A 19883-nucleotide genomic window follows, 5' to 3' on the forward strand; every position below is an offset into this window, starting at 1 on the left:
TTTAAAACAATTTCCAACATAATTTAAACAAGTTTGCAAGGGATCAACATTGTATGTATTATACTGATGTCACCATAACTGTGGTGGCTTAAGGATCTGCACTTTTAATATTAAAATATTAAACCACTGCCACGTCAATAAAACAGCAGTTTAACGGGAGACTAAATGGCTTCTCACGTTTTGATCAAAACAATAGAAATACTGACATACTGTGGCAAAAAATTAGTATAAATAGACTTTATTGAAGTCAGTACCTTTGTACTGAAGCTGAAGATTGTGTCTACATAAGCACAAGTTGTAACATTTCACAACTTCTAAAAGGAATGTCAACAATTACAACGATCATGCATACCATGGTCGATAATCACATTTTTAGAAGCATTTTCAACCATTTCTAAAGAAATGCTTATAACATTGTTATATATAGAACTACTTTCAATAAACTGCAAAACATTGATCAGCTTTTCCAGTATGAGCTACAGTGTCAACACAAAAGGGAGGCATAAATGTTTAATTTATGAAATCAGAATGGAATATTTACTGTAAAGAAAAATTAAAAAGCTTTCAAATAAAGGCCATTATTGAACCAAAGTGAAGAGCACAACTTGAACTTTGAATCCTTTCATCTCTTAAAGCTGTCCTCTGAATAACTTCAGTTCAAAGCATAAATTCAGTACTGCGAGTATTCCTTGGACTGAAGTTTGGCAATGATGCGATCCAACTGTCTCTTTGCTTCACACTGTGGAAAATTGCTCATGTCATAATATTGAGGGGCAATTTTCACCAGCCTGTCAAAAAAGGAAAAGTTTGTTACTAATACTCAAACTTTAAGAGGCATCCTACAGAAATTCTACAACTGAAGGAAACAAAGATTATCCATTACTGTCAGCTCATTCTACGATTCTAAGATTAATGAGAGTTTACACACGTGCACACCCATTTACATCTCAGTCCCATCCCCTGCAAGTGCCCAAGGCCAAAGCAAAAAGCACGCACTGGAGTCTAGTGAGACACTCCCGTTCAGCCATGAACGGACCCAGGCTGTAAGGTACTGTAGGGTTCAGTTCAGACCCAGGCTGTAAGGTACATGCCATAGTAGCACCTACAGTCAGACCTGCTGCTTAACAAAGTCCACAAGCCACAGAAGTCCACCTCACTACCAGTTCGTGCAGGAGTACAGTTCAGCCTTAGGTGCTTAAGCTTAAAAATGCAACCAAGGCCACAGGATCCTGCTTTAGGCTATACAGCGCTTGCTCAGAATAAGATTTCTAAGGAAGGATGCAAATGCATATATTCCATTCAAATACTATGGACTATATATATATATATGCTATGTTTTCCAGCTTACGAATCTTTAAACTCTTTCTGCACAACGGCAGAATTTCAACAGCAGTTGAAGAGCCTCCCACGTTCCCAAAGCTTACAACCTGGCAGTTTAAGTACAACCTTGAAGACTGGCAACATGATGCGGATCTCTGCTTGTCTGCAGAGGATCAGGCCTCTAATTTCCTTGATATGCACATTATTGACTAATAAACATTATGGCAAGGCAGGTTGTACTGGTATTACCACCTCTTTCCTTCATATTTTAAGAAAGCACTGAATCTGGTTCAGATCCTTCTCGAAAAGTTACAGACACCTACTGCCAAGAGGGGTCCCAGATCTTGAGAACAGAGGCATCTACCGGTATCTATGAACTTCGGCACACAAGTGGGTGCTAGGACATATCCCCAAACCTAGCATCTCCAAGCAGTAAGCCTATGGGGAAGGGGCTAACGTAACTGGTTTTAAGTCAAGCGTATCTCTGCACACTGCATACAGAGCCTGGGCATTCCACTTTTACACACAACTCCCACAAACAGAAACAAGTGTCCACAAAGAAAACTTCTAGTCATCTACAAGATCTCAAGTCTATGCCATTGCCATTCCCCAAACCATTTTAACAATACTAGCTTCAGGAAAAGTGAAAGGAATTACCTCAATTTAAAAAAGGAAAGAGAAAAACAAGAGCTTTACAGTAGGTCATGGCTGTTTTAAGACTTTTGGCTTACCATTCTGGCTTGATGTCTGTACATGTCCGGATGTAATTCTTTGTTGTAAGGACAAACTCATTATAGAGCACCCATTCTGGTTTATGATCAAGAACAGTGGAAGGATGCAACTGCACCACCTGGTTATCTTTTACTGTTAAGTAATGCCCTGTTCGTTCCAAATGTGCCACCTAAGTAAAAAGACATTCTTTCATTACCAGAGGCAATTTTTAAATTAAGTGATTTCAAGCTGACTGGTAAGTGTTCTATACAAAATATACCACCCCAACGTTCAAGCCTTGTCTAAATCTGGCACATTACTTGACCACTTCAACTATTCAGGTTTCTTAACAGACACAATCAAGATGCCAGATGTTTTTCTAACTGCCATGGTAAGTGTATATTATAATATACAATTCAAGCAACATACAAAAATAGTTACCACCCAAAGAGAATAATCATTATTAGAACAGCAGCAATGCAAACGCAAGTATCGGAAGGGAATATTGTACAGGTTTGTAGCATCACACAGAGTGAACCGTGGTCTACTACAGACATCTGCCTCAAGCACTTCATTGCAGTAGCTACTGTGGGACCGGTAAGCCGCAATGTTATCCTTTCAAGTTTTTATTAGTGCAGTGTTTCAGTAGTAATTTTACTGATGCACGTATTATTCTGCAAATCCTCTCACACAGTAGGCCTGAAAAAAAATATGCCAGTCCAGCAAGAATGGGAAGTTTAGTATGTCAGAAACAAGAACAGTCTTGTTACAGCATGAGCTTCAGAGCTGGAAAATGTAGGTTCAGCAACACACTCCTGCTGTGACCTTGGTAAAAATCAATTAACCTCTCTCTGACCAAGCTTCTTGCTCTATGAAAGGGAATAATGCCTACCTCGCTGAGATGCTCTGACACCTAGCTCATTAAGATTTGGTAAAGCAGACAGTTATCCTTAGCAGGATATCCTTGGTAAGAACAGTTAATCTAAGAGAACAGGTAACTAAAAGTAACCTTTTGATACTGGTAATTCAAGATGACCACAGTACTTATTTCATTACACATATATACACACACAAAAATACTGTAAAAAGATTAAGCAGGATGGGTATTGGCTGAAAGATGTCTGAAAGACATTTTTAATCAGAGCATCATTAGCTGCTTTCCTCTAACACAGACCATGTACTTCCTTGTTTTCTGAATTCCTAGGTATAGCTCACTTTTTTTTGCCTAGTCAAAGGTAAAATCCATCTATTAGATTAAAATCCCAGGATTTCTAAAGCAATAGGTACCTCAAATTTTAAGTCAGAATATCTCCTTAGTAACAAATTACTTATTTTGAGTAGAGTGTGTTTCTCTTATATTTTGTGACATTAATATCCAGAACATGTTTTAGGAGTGGAACAAAGCATTTCAATAGTCTGCAAATCTTCTCACCCAAGATTTTAGATATTACCCTGCTACTTTATTTCAAGTCTGGGGAGCCAACAGAGGCTCTCTTTTAAATGGAGGTTAACAGTGTACTGGCTGTAACAATTTAGGCTTAATTTCATCCAACTCAATCCAATGTTTGCAAAATTAAATAGCAGTATAGCTGAAACCAGACTAGATTAGAAACTCATCTGTCACAGATCTAGCACAATCACAGCACACATATTGCTGTGGGATTACGCATTATTTTTTTTTTAAAGGAAGCATTTTTTTTACATCAATTTCATTTTTCACATCAAAAGTAAAGCATGTGTACAAAAACGTCTGGGTACTGTCTGTTTCTGTTCTTCCTATAAAAGGACAGAACAATTCATTTATTTAGGTTTCATTCTAGAAAACAGTGTGCTGTTAAATTTAAATCAATACAATTTACCTTTAACACCTCACTCTCATTCAGATGTATTAAAATAGTAAAGTCTTATCATATAGCTTTCCCAAACGCATACAACTGCCTGTTCCACATCATTTATAATGATAGTAAAGAGCTGTATTTGTTTACTTTATATAATTCTGAACTAAATAAAAAGATTCTGAAATAACTAATTAAGCATACTCAAAGAAAAAGAAATGCTACAGAAAAGTACAGTTAGCTCTTCATTGCCAGGGAAGGACAGGGACTGGAATAATCCCCATTAAGAAGGAAATGTTTCCTTAGAACATGGATATCAGGGATAAGTCACCTTTAAGTGGTTACATACTATTGTGACTTATTTCAATCCTGAGCTAACACTGAGCTACAGTATTTATCCTCTTTAGATGTTTCTATTAAGTATGCTTGTTAGCACACAGATTGGTAAAGAATTTCAGGTTCAGTAATGGCAACACTCTATAAATTTCCCTGCTCCCTCCTGGCCCAAGCTGTTTCAGCACAGCTGACAGAGCCAATTCAGCTTCTTCTCTGAAGGTGTAAGTGGCTTGCCAGATCACTGTGTTAAGAGAATTTAGAACAGGCTCAGGCAAGCACCAAGGTTGACATAAGGCAGCAAACAAGGACACACTGGCGGCAGCATATACACTTATGCTCCTTTGAACCCTGGGCATGCAACCAATTCCAGTGCCTGTAAAACACAATGTAGTGGTGGTTGGGCCAGATGTCCTCCAGACGTCCCTTCCAACCTCAACCATTCTGTGATTGTGATGTTTTTCAGAGTATAAAAAGCATGAGCTTCCACAGAAACCACAGAATCATACAAAGCATATCTATGAAATGGGTTCATTTTTCAATGAGTAGTGGTAGTAAGCAAGATACTAGGGAACACACTTGAACCCCGAGATCATCAAGGAATTTGTCATGTATTAGTACAAAACATTTGTGAATTCAGCTACCTGAACAAAGAATGGGGCTGTAAATGGAGGGGAAACCTACTAACACTACTGACTACACAACATTAGGAGCTACGCAAACATGACCCGAAAAGGATCATAAAGAGCCAAGCCAGCCCATGCACCTCTGCAACAGGTTATGCTGCAGACTGAGAAGGCCCACCTGCTGATGACTGGGAGACAATTATAATGTTTTTATCAACATGAAAAACCCACATGGAAAGAGTGGCCACCATGGCACATGCCACCATAGGAAAAGGCTTCAGTTTAAGTTCTCATAACAGAGGTTTCAAGGATGTCATCATTTTATTAAGAATGACACACTCTCATCTGAAATTTTAAGAGTGTTAGTGCTTATTTATTATCTGTCATGTCTAGAGGGCCCAACCAGGGGTCTTTAGTTAAACACATCAAACACTGTAAATCCAAATGCACTTCAAAGGGCAAAAGCAGGAATAGTATCACAAGATCCAACCTTTTTTAGATTTAAGGCTACAAATTTTGGCAGGCTAGTCTTGACAGACAGTTTAGAGAAGTGATTGATTGTCTTTTTGAAAAAAGAATGCTAGGATGCACCAAAGGAGCAATGTCAGTTGCTTGGATTTCTGCAATTTCTGCTTACAGAACACACAACAGTGTTTCTGAAGCTATTAAAAAGTTTTAAACTGTTCTTCTGCATTCTTAAAGAACAAAATGAATACCGTTAAATGCACTGGTGACCACCTTTGTGTCATAGGTTTACTTTATTACCATTCTATTCTTGTAGGAGCCTGATTATGTAAAGACTTCAAAATATACATCATTCTATACACAAAATAGCACCAAAGACTGAGTAGCAGCAAGAATGAGATTTTAATTAGCAATCCAACCATCTGACATCTAACTTCGTGTATAGCACAGGTCATTTAATTTCATCCTCTGTAGTGACTCTGATATATCCTGTATTTGACTAAGCCACGTCTTCCAAAAAAGGTTCCAAGCCTTATTTGAAGACACCACAGGACAACGGTGGCTCCACCACATACTACATTACTCTGTCCATCTTTAAATTCTGATTTAAGTTTTCAACTATCAATTCTTGTTCTGCCTTCACTACTAGATTGGAAATACAACGATAAAAACCTAAGTTCTTTAAGACAACTGATAATATCAGTCTCAAAAAAAATTTGCGAAGAGGAAAGATGACCCATCTTTAAGAAACTTTGGCATTTGCTTGCCTTTTCCAATTCAATATTAACAGTGTCCTTAGCTTACTTCCTGTAGTATAATTATTTTTTGCTTCATCTTTACTAGACAGTTGTTTCAGCTACATGTCTATTAACACTTTAAAAATAAGCTTAGTTTTTCTACTTCTGTTGAGTAAATAACCATCTATACCTAGTTCTTGAGTTTTGTTGCCTAATTAAGACTGTGTTAAAGTTGTACAATTCTCCAATCCCACTCCTGTCTTAAGGCAGGATACGTCTAGCACTAAGGTATTGAGAAAGCACTATTTCTCCAATGTATTTTATTTTCAACGTGATTTTGTGTTTCCAGTGATTTTGCAAGCATCACTCTTGCTCTATTTTATATATACTTTGCATATTCTGATGTGTGATATAGAAATAGTTACTGAAATAAGCCAGTAAGAGTTTTCCATTATAAAAACTAGAAGAAACCAGGGACATAGCACAAAAATTTTATAGGACACTTAACTTCTTGTCAATATCCATCCTTCCAGAAGTTTTTCTTCATACAGAATTGTTGGCAGTTTTAAACTATTTTACTATTCCCTTTGCTTGTCTATGGCAGATTTACTGGAATTCAAGTTCATATTTAAATGTGAAGGGTAAAAAGATGATTCGTCACCAGTAGAAATTCCACATTTATCAGTCACTGACACACAACTGAAGGCAGGCAAATTTACAGTACTTAGTACTAATTATATTATTAGTATTATTTCAATAGTTCCTACAGGCCTGCACTGCCTGACATCAACCACAGGTCTTGATTAGTACAGGAATTTCTACAGTAAAATTTTATGATTGTTTTTAGGACAGTAGGCAATTACCAAAGTACAAAACAATGCAGTCAATGAGAGTTATTTCAGAAGAATGGCTGCTACTGTTTTTTCCACTTCACACTGCATTTTTAAACTTAAACTTCTGCCATGTGTTGGCCATAGACCATAGTACTTTACATGCACAGACTATCTACTGTATGTGCACATACTCTGCAAGTGCACAGACTTAGAATTCCACACATGTTCTGCACTAAGAGGACAAAGACTGATGAATGCATTTTATTACTCAGGTTTCCTGAACAAGAGCCCCCAAATGCCAGAGCCTGAATATCTGCTTAGAGAGGGTACAACATGCATACAGACTAAATTTTTAAGTACTTCAGCTGCTGGCAAATAACATCTCTTGAGTATTTATAAGTTTTAATAAGTATTTATAAGTTTTCTACTGAAGGTTACTCAAAGCAACATGGAATTTATGAAAGAAGGTTCAGAGTCAAGGTCAAACAGGTATCACACTATCATGGTTAAAGAGTCAAAGAAACTCAAAATAAAAGGGACTCAAAGACATCAAAGGAGAAGAGAAACTGTTGAAATGGCTTCCACTCCAAAATGTCTTCAACAAGTCTGCCATAGCTATCTCTTGAATCAGCCCAAAAATTCAATTCGGCATTTTGAGTGAGGGGGGCGGTAAACAACCTATTGACTATGGAAGCCCCAGGAGACTTCTGGAAAGGCTTTCATTTTCACCTATGTGAGCCCACCACGCTATTCACAGCAAAACTATAAAGTCAGATCTTTAACTCCTGAGCAGTAGAGACCAAAAAGCTACCTACACCAACACTGCAGTTCCACATCTATGGCAGGAAAACAGCTATTAGAGGAAGAGTTTTTCTCCGAGTAACATAAAACAGACAGTGCACAAACTTCCGAGGACATGACCTCCTATATGTCCAAGCAAATAAAGGAAGCCATAGGGTACTCTGCCAAACAAAAGTGCAACTGTGGCAATCAGACTTTCCTCAACCAGGTGGGGCCCAACAAGGACTGTTGGGCAGAACTGTTCTTTGTCTTGCAAAAGATTTACAGCATTAAAGGTGTAGGTGGGAATGTGTACTAAAGCAGCCCCCAAGAAAGGTGAAGAAAACATGTCCCAAACGCAAGAACTGAACATGGTGACTAGCCTGCTTGTCTGAAGGGTTACAGCAAGTCAGTCTTTAGAACCATTTTAATATTTAAAAGCAGCCAGCAGCCTTAATCTCCCATTCACATTACAGTGAAATGCACTTGCTGACATTGATATTCCTGTATTCTGAAAACCCAGCAACATGTTTCTGCTACAGACTGGCTGGCTGAGCCCTGGGGAAGGCACCATTTCCAGGGGGGGCAGTTAAACATACATGGTACCCAAGTCTGCACCCCAGTCAGGATGTGGTAAGTGCATGCCTGTCAAGATGCTTGCTGTTCTAAGCTGCACAGCACTAACCAATGGTTCCCTTTTCAACTGATAAGCTCTTGTGCTTAAATACCACTAGAGCACAGCTCAAGTGAAAAATCAGGAAATGCCATGGGCACTGGTCAGCCTCTTAAGGATCATAAGGTTGTGTTCTCCAGAAGTGAGGTACTAGGCTCTAGACATTGCTGAGATGCATCACAATGCATGTTTGCTGGGAAAAACATTATCACAACAACCCAGAGTCAATGAGGATGAAGATTCACTCCCACTAAAGGTTCTGTACTCCTGGGTCTGCAAGAGCCAGCAAAGGGACTCCTAGCCCCAGGAATGAATGCTGAAGAGAAAAAACACAGCATGAACAGACTATGCCCCCCCCCCCCCCCAAACCCAACCAACAAACCACACACCACACAGCCTGCATTCTAGCTTGGAGGCATGCTTAACATGAAATGCAAAGCACCCAGGAGATAGCAGTAGAGACTGGCTTCCATACCATCCTGGTTCAAGAGGCAAATGAGTTACAAACAGCATACATCTTGAGATTATAGACCTGCTCCAGTACTCTAGTGCTTGTGACTCATGTAATTTAAAAGTGAAATATTAATACGGAAAGTATGCAAAAGAAAATACTCTCCTTCTATAAGGACTACATATAATTAATATTTATATACAATTATACTTCCCCTGTTTGTATCAAATTACAAATAATATAAAACCTACATATTTCTGCAGTTACTTTGAAATGTTTTATGAAGTTACTTCCTCAGCTATACAGAAGCTAGTGGTCAATTCCTGACTGGTCATGCCAGAAACAGTACTTTGATACTAGTAAGATTGCCTACAACTTCTCTTCCAAATAAGATTTGACTGATGAATGTACTACTTGAGTAATAACCAAGCAACATGACAAAGACTAAGTGGTAATATAGTTAGCAGTATATAATTTAAGTAACATACATAAAGTTTTGATAACTTATAATAACCATATTAACATTAAAAGCCATATAAACACTAAACTATGTTCCCTACAAGAATGCACACATACCTGCATGAAATACCCAGTAACTAATGCCTTTCTTATGTTGATGTAATAGTCTCGGCTGGTAAAGTCTGTGCTTCTACGAGGCAAATTAAATCTATCCATGATTCGTGACAGCTGTTGGCGTACATTGTCTGCAGACATCAGGGACCTGTAGTTAATGAAGTTGTCATAACACCACTGAACCGACTCATGATCTGCAACATTAAAAAACATGAATCAAAAATGAGTATTTCATCCAATTAGAACAAGTAAATAAAACAGCAACTAACCGATTGATCAGTCAGATGAACCAGAAGAAAATATCCATCAACTTATTTATAAATGACAACAGCTCTTAGTTTATTCAGTTGAATTCCTGCATTAGACAACTTGCCCAAATTGTTTTCTATTCAGGAAGTATGTGGTCAGGACAAAAGAAAATTAGCTTTTTTCCCCCTCACCAACCTAATATACACACAATCACTGATGTTTTGCTGAAATACCACAGCAATAGATTTTGCACATTTCAAAAAAATCACGCCCTGCACCTAGAAAAGTTATCTTCCAAACCTGCAGTGTAAAATGTAACTCAACATAAGGAACACCGCACCATCTTTAACTGTAGCGTGAACTGAACGCACAGGAATACTGTACATTATATTGTATTTGAGAAACCAAACCCTCCTTAAATTAAGTGTTCAAGTAACAGTTAAGAGCTATACAGACAGACTAATCTAATACTAAGTGTGATGCACCTCAGCAGTTTAAGTAAATTTAGGTGACTGGTAAAATACAGCATCAGTAACAGAACTTGGTACTCTTTAAATTCCTGCTTCTATTGCTGATAGCTCTAATAAGAAATCTGTTAAGACAGCAAGCCTAAGCCATTCTGCCAGGATAAAAACCTGCATGTTTAACATCAAGAAACCCAGATCTCCCTACCAATTCTGTTACTTTTCAAGTGATTCTCTTCTGATCTTTGTCAGTTTAATAATCCAACAAAACCAGCTTCAAATTTAAAACTTGTAAATCTCTTTACTCCACTACAGTTTAATAATCCATTTAAAATTTAAAGCTTTTTAATACTTTTTGTTTCAACTTTTACTCTGAAAATACCCTTATTTTGGATTGCCACATAATGATACAGTGTTAGAGTGTTTCAATGCAAAATTTCTAGATCAAAACTGCAACAGAAAGGGGCACCGAGTTGCAGGTTTTTTTTACTCAAGGTAACAGACATGCTTTTTTGTTTGCTTACAGAAAAATGCAACTGGAGCATCTAATTTAACCTGGTTGGCCGTTAAGAGCAATCTTTTTACTTACCACCAGGATAAGTCACTGTTAAAAAAGTGTGCCACTTATGTAGTCATTTTTCAAGAGAACTCCTAGCTTCACCTGTTCATTCCCATCTTTTTCAAGCTGCTAAAATACACTTCAGCTATGCTGAGGAGGACCATACGTTTTCCCTAAAATCCATACACAGAAATGAAGTAAATTAAATAAATTTATTGTATGGCTCTAAGTTACTTCTTGTTGATGCAACACCCCTTTGCCTCTCAATCCATGCCAAGGCCTTATTATAGAATTCCTAACTATAATAAAAAGTTAGGATTAAAAAGATTTTGGTTCTCCTATCCTTCTACAAATTCAGAGTATTTTCTGCACTGCTCTCCCTGAAAAGTTACTAGGCAATTATGCAGATTTTTCTATAATTAATGTCAGATAACAAACTTCCAATATTTCTTAATTATAGGAACGCTTAGGAACACTTACTTCCTTCTCTCCAAGGTTATCCAGCATTGATTTAAAGCCTGGCTTGTCTCCATACTCATCAGTATATTACATGATCTCTTGCCTAGTTTTTTGGTTTTGTGTCTCCCATCCCCGCTCCAGGAAAGTAGCACTTAAATAGCTCTTTTACATACTTTAAAAAAATATTTAAGATTACAATAGAATGGCTCAAGAAACAAGTCCAAACCTTTCGACCGTCCTTGGAACCCAGGAATGAAAGCTGGCAGCACAAAGTATTACAAATAATTTTGCTAAAACAAGTGCACACTTACTTTGTTTGAAAGCATGGTAGACATTCAGCAACGTCAAATGATCTCCATCTATGTGGGCAAACCTCATCTTGGCTTCATCTGCTGCTTTCTTTGCTTCCGTGGGGCGAACAAAACACTGTGGGACTAAACAAGGTTGGTATGGGCCCAACACAAACGCCCATATCGATGAGTCACGCATTCACAGATAGAGGAACAAGGCCTAGCTAGGTCAGTTCACAGAGCATAGGGCAGGGCAGGATGGCCTCCAACTGCATCTTGGACTGTTTACTACCTTGATTTGGTACATCAACACCTAACCACATCTGTAAGACAAGAGGGTTTCAAAGCTACAGAGTACCTGATTATTTTAATAGAACTATATGTAGGCATCAAAATCTCTAGTCTGAAGGCCATCAAGATTGCCTATGTATACTGGAAGGCTAAACAGATCTTAGTCAAGACCCAGTGCTGATAGCTCTACCAGGAGCTAGTACCCTGTGTAACAAAACACTTTAATTGCAAATTTGCTTTCTCAGAAAGACTCTACGGACAGAGTGAAGAAGGTAGTTCTGAAACTGTAGTGCACTAGCACAGTCTAAACAAGCATGAGTTTTATCACAAGTCTGCTACCAGACAGAATACACTAGTAAAGTCAAGTCCTCTTCCCCAGATGGTATTGTTATCAGCACTGGTATACAGAAGCATGTGAATACAGGTATTAATAACTCTAAAGGTTGTGATGGTAGCGGTAGTGGTGGAAGGTTAAACTGTCCTTTGGCACTACTTGAAATAAAAAATTTTTTTTTTAAAGTCACAATGTGATGAGCTTTCTCTATCATTATAGTCTCTTACATAAATCTGACTCAGTCTGACTTGAATCCAAAAATCGTGTTTTAACATTCCCTTTCCAAATACAGACTACTAAAGACCACAAACAGTATTGCAGCCAACTTAATTCATGGTCTGTCAACATTCTTATAGGTTTGTAGTATTGATATTAATTCACAAAACATTGAAAGTAGTTATAAGCGATCTTCACTTTAGAGAGATCTACAGGAGAAAAAAAAATCAGTTTGGTTTTAAGTAGATGTAATTTTTAAGAGGTAAAATTTCAATAAAATTAATGCTAAGTAAGATGTTACAAATTCCTTATCTTTCTCCAGCAGCTTGGGACTACGTTAGCCTTCTCATAACTGAAGCCCACCAATCTCATGAGAACACCTCTTTGCATCTCGTCTGTCCCTAACAGATGAGGGCCTTTTTGTGGAGTGTTATGTGGTTTTAATTTATTTTATTCTTAAATTCCCATAAAAGCCCCAAAACACATATTTGAAAAAGTATGTTGAGTTGAATATTGGATGGAACTTGAGAAAAAAAATACACACTGCAACAGTGAATCACATGGTAACAAATCAAAAAGACCAATGCATTAAAGAAAATGGAAATGCAGGTGCAAAATAAACACTTTGTATTTGGGGTCCTGCATTTGAAAACCGAGGTAATACAAAGTGTGTTTTAATTTCAAACTCAGACTAATAAAAGCAAATTCCAAATGATTCTATCACTGGCTTAACTCGCTGTTTTGAATAAGCAATAGCACTTTCTACCCCACAGCAATACACCACAGCTCTTGTAAAATGAAGTACAATCATTTAATCTGCTCAATTATTCAATGCTATTTTCTGCTCTATTCTGGTATCTAGTTTTCCCTTCAGTCCAAACTATTAATACATGGATTGATACCCAGAGCCTGACAATCTTTATGTGGACTTAAGGCACCATGACATACAGTCATGCCGCTGGTTTAAAAAAGTGTTTACTTTGGAAAATAGTCCTCACAAATACTAGGACTATGGTTTTGGTTGGTTTGGTTTTTTAAGCAGAATTTTAGTTACAACCCATACATTAACCAGGTTCAATACTTTTTTTTTTAAACTTATTTATCAGAACATTAATTGTGCCTTAAAACAAAAAAAGCATCATGGCCTACAAAAAGGTAAACAGAAAAAGAAGCAAGACAAATCAGTTGAAGACCACAGACAAAAATACTAGACACTGTTCTGCAGTAGAGATTGGAGGGAGAGGGGAGAAGGGAAGAGAAAGACAGGCACCAACCTACCACCACCTCCGCAATTAAACCTACCATTTAATAAAAAAAAAATATTATGATTCTGCCCTGCCCATCTGCTCTGAGTCTGAACAATCATAACTCTGCAACAAACATTTTAGCTTGTTCTTAAAAACTTTCATATAAACATACTGTAAGACTAAACCAAAGCAATAGATTTTACACTTAGCCAAAACATTTTTTTTTTCTCTATTCAACCAAGTTAAGCATGTAACCAGTACACCTGCACTGTGAAGAGCCTGGTGAAATAGCACACTCAAAAGACAAAAGAGTAGTTATCCGTAAGAACATCCCCATTTTCATAACAGACTAAATCTTGCTGCTTGTCCTATGACAACTAACTATAAAACGAAGTCAGTTCTACATTACTGGGAAATGAAATACAAGGCTTGCTTGATAACATTTTTCTCTCATCAAGCTCTCTCGACAAGCAGCTCCGCTCTGATGCGGTGCTATTCACATAATGCAGCAGCGAAGTACAGCTGTGCACACAATTGTTACAAATATACATCCTCCCCCGAAGTTTCTTTCTTCCCTTTAAAAGTAATGACTGTTCTTCAGCTTTGCCACTTAATGACTAAAAAAATGTATCAACATTTCATGTACAAGCTTATGGTTTAATATAAATTACTGTAATCCTTTTGGAAATACTGGGATTTATCAAAGTGCAGAAGAATGCACAATACAAAATAGATTTCACTGCCTTAAAAACAGAGTAGTTGAGCTGATATTTCTAGTCCTGACTATGAGCCTAAAAAGAAAATTCCATTCCACTAGCCTGATTTTTTTCAAATATATACACTTTTAACTGAAGTTAGGAGCAAAGTGTTTGACCATTTTATGCATGTTAATTTCTTAACATTACTATTCCTTAGCTTCAAGGTCTCTACATAAACCCATAATGATTGATTAAACCCCTATATGAAGTTTTAAAACAGTTCTAATTTTATTAGAAATATATTTATATTGTTTATGGTTTTGATGTGGAAAACTCAAATTTTCCCCAAACTGAAGATCTGCATTTTGTTTAGTATCTCTTTCCCTGCTATTACCTGACAACATGGCAGTAATAGATAGGACCTCATTAGAACAGTTGTAGTCACAACTTGCAATAACCATTTTAGCCAGTTGTGGGTCCAGTGGAAATTCAGCCATCATGGATCCCAACTCAGTCAAGTCTCCATCATCATTTAAAGCAGCCAGATAATTCAAAAGCTCTAAGGCTCTCATCAGAGTTTCAGGAGCTGAAAGAAGAAGATATGTAGGTAGGCACATTAATCAAACTGCTCTGAATAAGCAAAAAATGAGGAAGTACAGACTATTATAAGCCATCTTACTTTCCGTTCTCCATTTAAATGACTTCCAAAGACAAAATAGTTACCAAATTCAGTTATATACATCCAGACATGAATGAATTGGGGGCTGGGGGAGGTGGGGGGGGTGGAACTTTAGAAGAGCTCTTAACTGGATCAAAAGCTTTGAATATTTGAAGATTACTGTTTTTCAAAATTCAGACAGCAGTGGCATTGTGAAATATTCAGTATGATAGTAATACTACTTCACCCCCCAACGCACTGATGTGTTTTCCCTTGTTCCATACAAAATAGATACAGTCCTAAAATCTCAGCCATGTCAGCTTCAGATATCTATAGTCTTTCACAAATCTGAGCCTATAAGAGTTGTCTCTTAATCCTGCATTCCTCCTAGCAAGTGTATATTACACCCACAAAGAAAAACAGAAGGAAATCCAAAAGCCTTCCTACTAAGCTACCATACATGCTGCATAGCACAAAAAAATGCAACTGATGTGTAGAGCTGTTTAAAAGCTTACAGATTATAAATTATATTTTTTTTTTAGGGGAAAAACAATCAACTTTGATGTATTTATATATGGCTGATCTACGTTTTTTAATTAGCAATAACCCAGTTATTTTTAAAGTATATATGAACATTTAACACTGTTAGACAGGAGATGCACGTTAACTTTATAGTTTGAGCCAAAACCGTGTATTCAGCTTTAAAAATGCTAGCCAATTTTATTTACATACAGCTGTTAACTGATGCACAATTAGAACATGTAATCAAGGTGATAACTAAAAAACCTCATCAAGTAATAGATTTTCTAATGCCCACAATTTTGTCTTATACTCAGCAGGTAAGGGGCATTCAGTAGATTCCTTGGTTCCATTAAAAGCCATTATGCAGACAGAAATATAAAAAGCTTGCTTTGATAAGACACAGAGCACTAAATTTCAGGATAAACAAAAGACATTCCTTATGGATTACAATAAAAACAGTGAAAAAACATAAAAGAATTTATCCCATATGTTGTTATTATAGAAAATATTCACCAAAATAAAGATTTCAGAAGTCAAAACATAGCACTTACAGTAGGCAAGATAAAATAGAAATAGATACCTGGAGGATCCATAAAATCAAAGTGCACCAAATCATCTATACCAAGCTTCTTGAGCTGCAATACTACAGATCCTAAGTTAGACCTCAAAATTTCAGGGTATGTGTTGTCCTGGGAGGGGGAGGGAAAAAAGAAGATTCAGAACACTTGTTCTTCCAAACACTTTAAACTACACAAGCATTCAAATTCTGATTTTGTTTGGTAGCATGACACTCGACTACGTGTATTGATCAGATGTTCTTATATATGCAATCTAAAAAAAAGTAATCTTACCTGCATTTCAGTTTTGTAAGCCTTCTCTGTATAAAGCCTGAAGCACTTGCCTGGTCTAGTACGACCAGCACGGCCAGCTCGCTGCTGAGCAGAAGCTTTGCTAATCGCAGTCACCAAGAGAGACTCCACTCTGATACGAGGATTGTACACCTATTTGAAAGTGGAATCAGAGCAGGAAAGAAGGAAAAGAATGAACACTGCTTGTGGATAAGACAACCATCTAAAAATAAAATAAAGACTGTTTTAAACGTATTTTCAAACACAGCTTCTGACTAGGAAATCACAAGTTGTATGTATCTGAAAGGAGAAAAAAGATTGGCTACGAAAGCCTTTGGATCAGTGACAGAAAGCTTCAAATACAACTGCCTAGAGAACGGCATTTACTTTTTATTCATTTGTTAACCACAACTCCTGCCAGGCTCCCTGTCCTCCTTAAATGTGTGTATTTTTAGATAAGATTTTCACAGCAGAAGGAACGTGTCCAATTTGTTCTACAGAGTGCTAAACACACTCTTGATGCTCAAAAAATTCCAGGAAAAAAAGAAGTTGTCTTGATACAATTATAAGGTTGAATAATCATGTTCTAGAGGTCAGAAAAATCTAACATTAAGGTTGAATGCAACTGTACAAATCAGACCAATGACAAAGCAAGACTGTATCTCAAGGGTACATGCAGACTGTCACAGTACAAAATGTATGCTGGAATTTACTGTAAAATTTCCATTGCACTCATACATAAACAGCAGCCCTGCCAACTCATTAGGGCTCATGGAAAATAATACACTGGAAAAAAAGCAGTAGTCAGATAGTAGTTTCAGTTGAAGATGTTCTTTGGTCCATCTTTTAACACCCTCCTGGTGTGAACAGGTATAACACATGTACAAAAACTTTATTTCTTATTACAGAACATATTCTTCCAGTGTAAGAACTACTTGTGAAAAAACCTCAGCCTAGACTGTGATTGAAACTTGTGTATGAAGATGCATTGACTGTACTCACATTCTGCTGGATCTCTCATTTTGCAAAAGTTTAAAAGGCTGACAATGTGTATAAGTATTAAAGGAAAAGTCCAAGAAACCAAGTTAGAGACACAGTTATAGCTACTGAAAAAACTAAATTAAAATTAAGAGATTTGTATTTTATTTTTTCTTTAGTTATTGGGTTGACTGTAGGCAAGCTACTTCAGTTCCTCTGAACATCCCATAATGTTCCAAGAAGCACAATACAAAGCTCAATGACAACATTCAGGGCTGCAACAGCACATGATAAATACTGACAAGAAACAGTACTACCTTAGGTATCATTTCTCATTTCAGCACTGGAGTTTTCTACGCTAACATGACTTAAAAGAAGAGGTGGCTTCTAGCACCATTTTTATTTACTTTCATACGATTTCTTGGTTTTACTTGAGCATTCTCAAGCATAGACACACAGTACAAAACCACCCTTCCTGAAGTATCTAGGAAATTCATATTCCAGGCCTAACTCAAAATCCTCACATTTCAATTTTCTGAAAATAAAATTCTTCTGCACTGCACTGTTTTAGACTGCTCTAGATACCTAAAGTTTGCAGACTAAGTGCAAACCTACCATAAGTTAAAAAAAAACAAAACAAAAAACCACCAACCACCAAGGTCAAGATTTCAATTGGGAAAAGACCTATCAGTGTTTACAAAGGGAAGAGTTACCTGAGCAAACCAGATTCCAGTATCTTTCCTATTATAAAGAGAAAATGAAGTAGTATTTACCTTCTGTTTTGCAAAGCCAGGATCAATCACAAACACAACACCATCTATTGTTAATGATGTCTCAGCAATATTAGTGGACACAACCACCTGTTGAAAAATAAAATAGTAAATGTAACTACTTCATCCTGAAGATGAAGAGCTCCGACTCTGTCTCTGCACCAAAAATTTTCAGCAAGCTTTCCTTCACTTCATCAATAACTACCAGAGCTGTGCTCCAACACTTTTACACAATGATCTGAAATCAACCAGATGAACTTCTGTTGAAATCAGAGCAATTTTTGTCCACTGTTTCTGCTCCCTTATGTCTCTATTAACAATGTAACAAATGTTAGTTTTGAGAAAAAGAAACAGAAGAGCAAATATTTTAATTGCAAAACCACTATTCAAAGTTTTTCTCACATCTCTGGTCCAAAATGACAACTTACACTGGATGCCTTTAACATCATCTGTTAACTCCAGCTTTTAAACTTTTTTTTTAAAGGCTAAACAGGGCAAACTGGCTAAATAATATTGAATCAAAGGTTATATAACTGTACCAGCACAGTATGTTCTTTTACTTTCTTTGGAATAAAGCAGTTACCAATACATTCCAGCTAAAATCCTGAACAATATATATTTAATTTCAACTTTGTTTTTTAAAATTACTAGATATTCAAACATCTTCACATATTTTTAAGGTTACATTCTTAAATTTCTATAAACTTTCTGACGGTTAAGTCTCATGTAAAAATTAAAGCAAAGGTGATATCCAAGTTCTGAGGCTTGATTTGCCATCACTCAAATTTTATGTCTAGAGATGTGCTGTAATAGTCTATAGATATCATTAGCTCTCACCCCAACAGTGACCACATTAAATCCTGTGTTATTAGCAAGTTTAATCAGCTGCCTCAGAAAAGACCCAAAACCCGTTCAGCACTTCATCAAAACTACTTACCTTTCACCTCTTAATTTCAGAGCATTCCGTCATCATTGTTTTCAGTTTAGCAATTAGAATTTGAGACACCCCTAACAATTTGTTCAGAATTACAATGAAGCCAGTGGCTGGACTAGATTGATAATCCTACCGATTTCTCTTCCTCCTGCCTGATCACTTCGTCAGTCAACTACTTATTACTCTCAGCTTCTCTCTTTTTAAGAAGACTTAAGGTCTAAGCTTGCCTAAATACTACTATATACTGAAAGTAATACTTTGGTGGAAAAAACTTTGAAATTAATTTGGAATTATGGTGTTCCACCTTGAAACAATGTGCTACTTAAAACTCCTCAAACAAAAAACCATACACCTTTCATTCACAGCTAACTGCACAGATTAGAGATAAAAGCCACAAACATCAATGCAAAATGCACACAGAAGGGAAATACATTGTCCCCAAAAATTTGCAAGTCATTAAATATTCAAATTAAACTAGCACTCCCATGTTAAAAGGCTAGTCAATCCACATTCAGCTTGCTTGCTGTTACAGAGTGTACTTTTTACATAAAGTCTCCGTTTTTTCCAGATCCACTAACCTATAGAAGCATCCATATCCAGAATCTTCAAATACCAATTACAGAGCCGCATCAAAAGGTTTTGGTCCTGCTCTTAATCACCAATTTCTATTAGGACACTTCAATACCAATAACTCAATAGTGTTAGAATGCTTAGTCCACAATGGTCCAGCAATTTAACTTGTACTTGAACTGACTTAACTTGTACTTGAAAGATACAGAACTTTTCCAAAGGTAGAGGGAAAAGAGTTATTTACACAGTGGATTCTGTTGTATGTACAGATCTCATTTGTTAATGTCACATTATTTAATTAACTAATGTAAAACCACAAGAAATTTAAGAAGAACCTTGAGGAAATTATACCACATCTTTCAAGCCTAAATCAAAGTATAAAGTTACTTGGAAATCAAACAAATGAAATTAGAGCTAAACTACGTAAAATAATAAATTGTACCTAATTAGCTTTAACTG

The 19883-nt window shown here is 36.7% G+C and overlaps 1 protein-coding gene across 1 annotated transcript in view; it reads right to left on the minus strand.

Moving 5' to 3' along the window:
• Positions 1-222: 222 nt before the first annotated feature.
• DHX15 (DEAH-box helicase 15) overlaps positions 223-19883 on the minus strand; it is a 49574-nt gene continuing 29913 nt past the window's right edge. The window contains exons 7-14 of the mRNA XM_072861122.1: positions 17924-18010; positions 16176-16325; positions 15905-16013; positions 14539-14730; positions 11380-11502; positions 9341-9531; positions 2052-2221; positions 223-788 (exon numbers count right to left, since the gene is read on the minus strand). Of these exons, the coding sequence (XP_072717223.1) occupies positions 671-788; positions 2052-2221; positions 9341-9531; positions 11380-11502; positions 14539-14730; positions 15905-16013; positions 16176-16325; positions 17924-18010 (1140 nt within the window). The 3' untranslated portion in view covers positions 223-670. The remainder of the gene's footprint in view (positions 789-2051; positions 2222-9340; positions 9532-11379; positions 11503-14538; positions 14731-15904; positions 16014-16175; positions 16326-17923; positions 18011-19883) is intronic.

The sequence above is a fragment of the Ciconia boyciana genome, chromosome 5 (assembly GCF_034638445.1).
Source record: "Ciconia boyciana chromosome 5, ASM3463844v1, whole genome shotgun sequence".
Lineage (NCBI taxonomy): Eukaryota > Metazoa > Chordata > Aves > Ciconiiformes > Ciconiidae > Ciconia > Ciconia boyciana.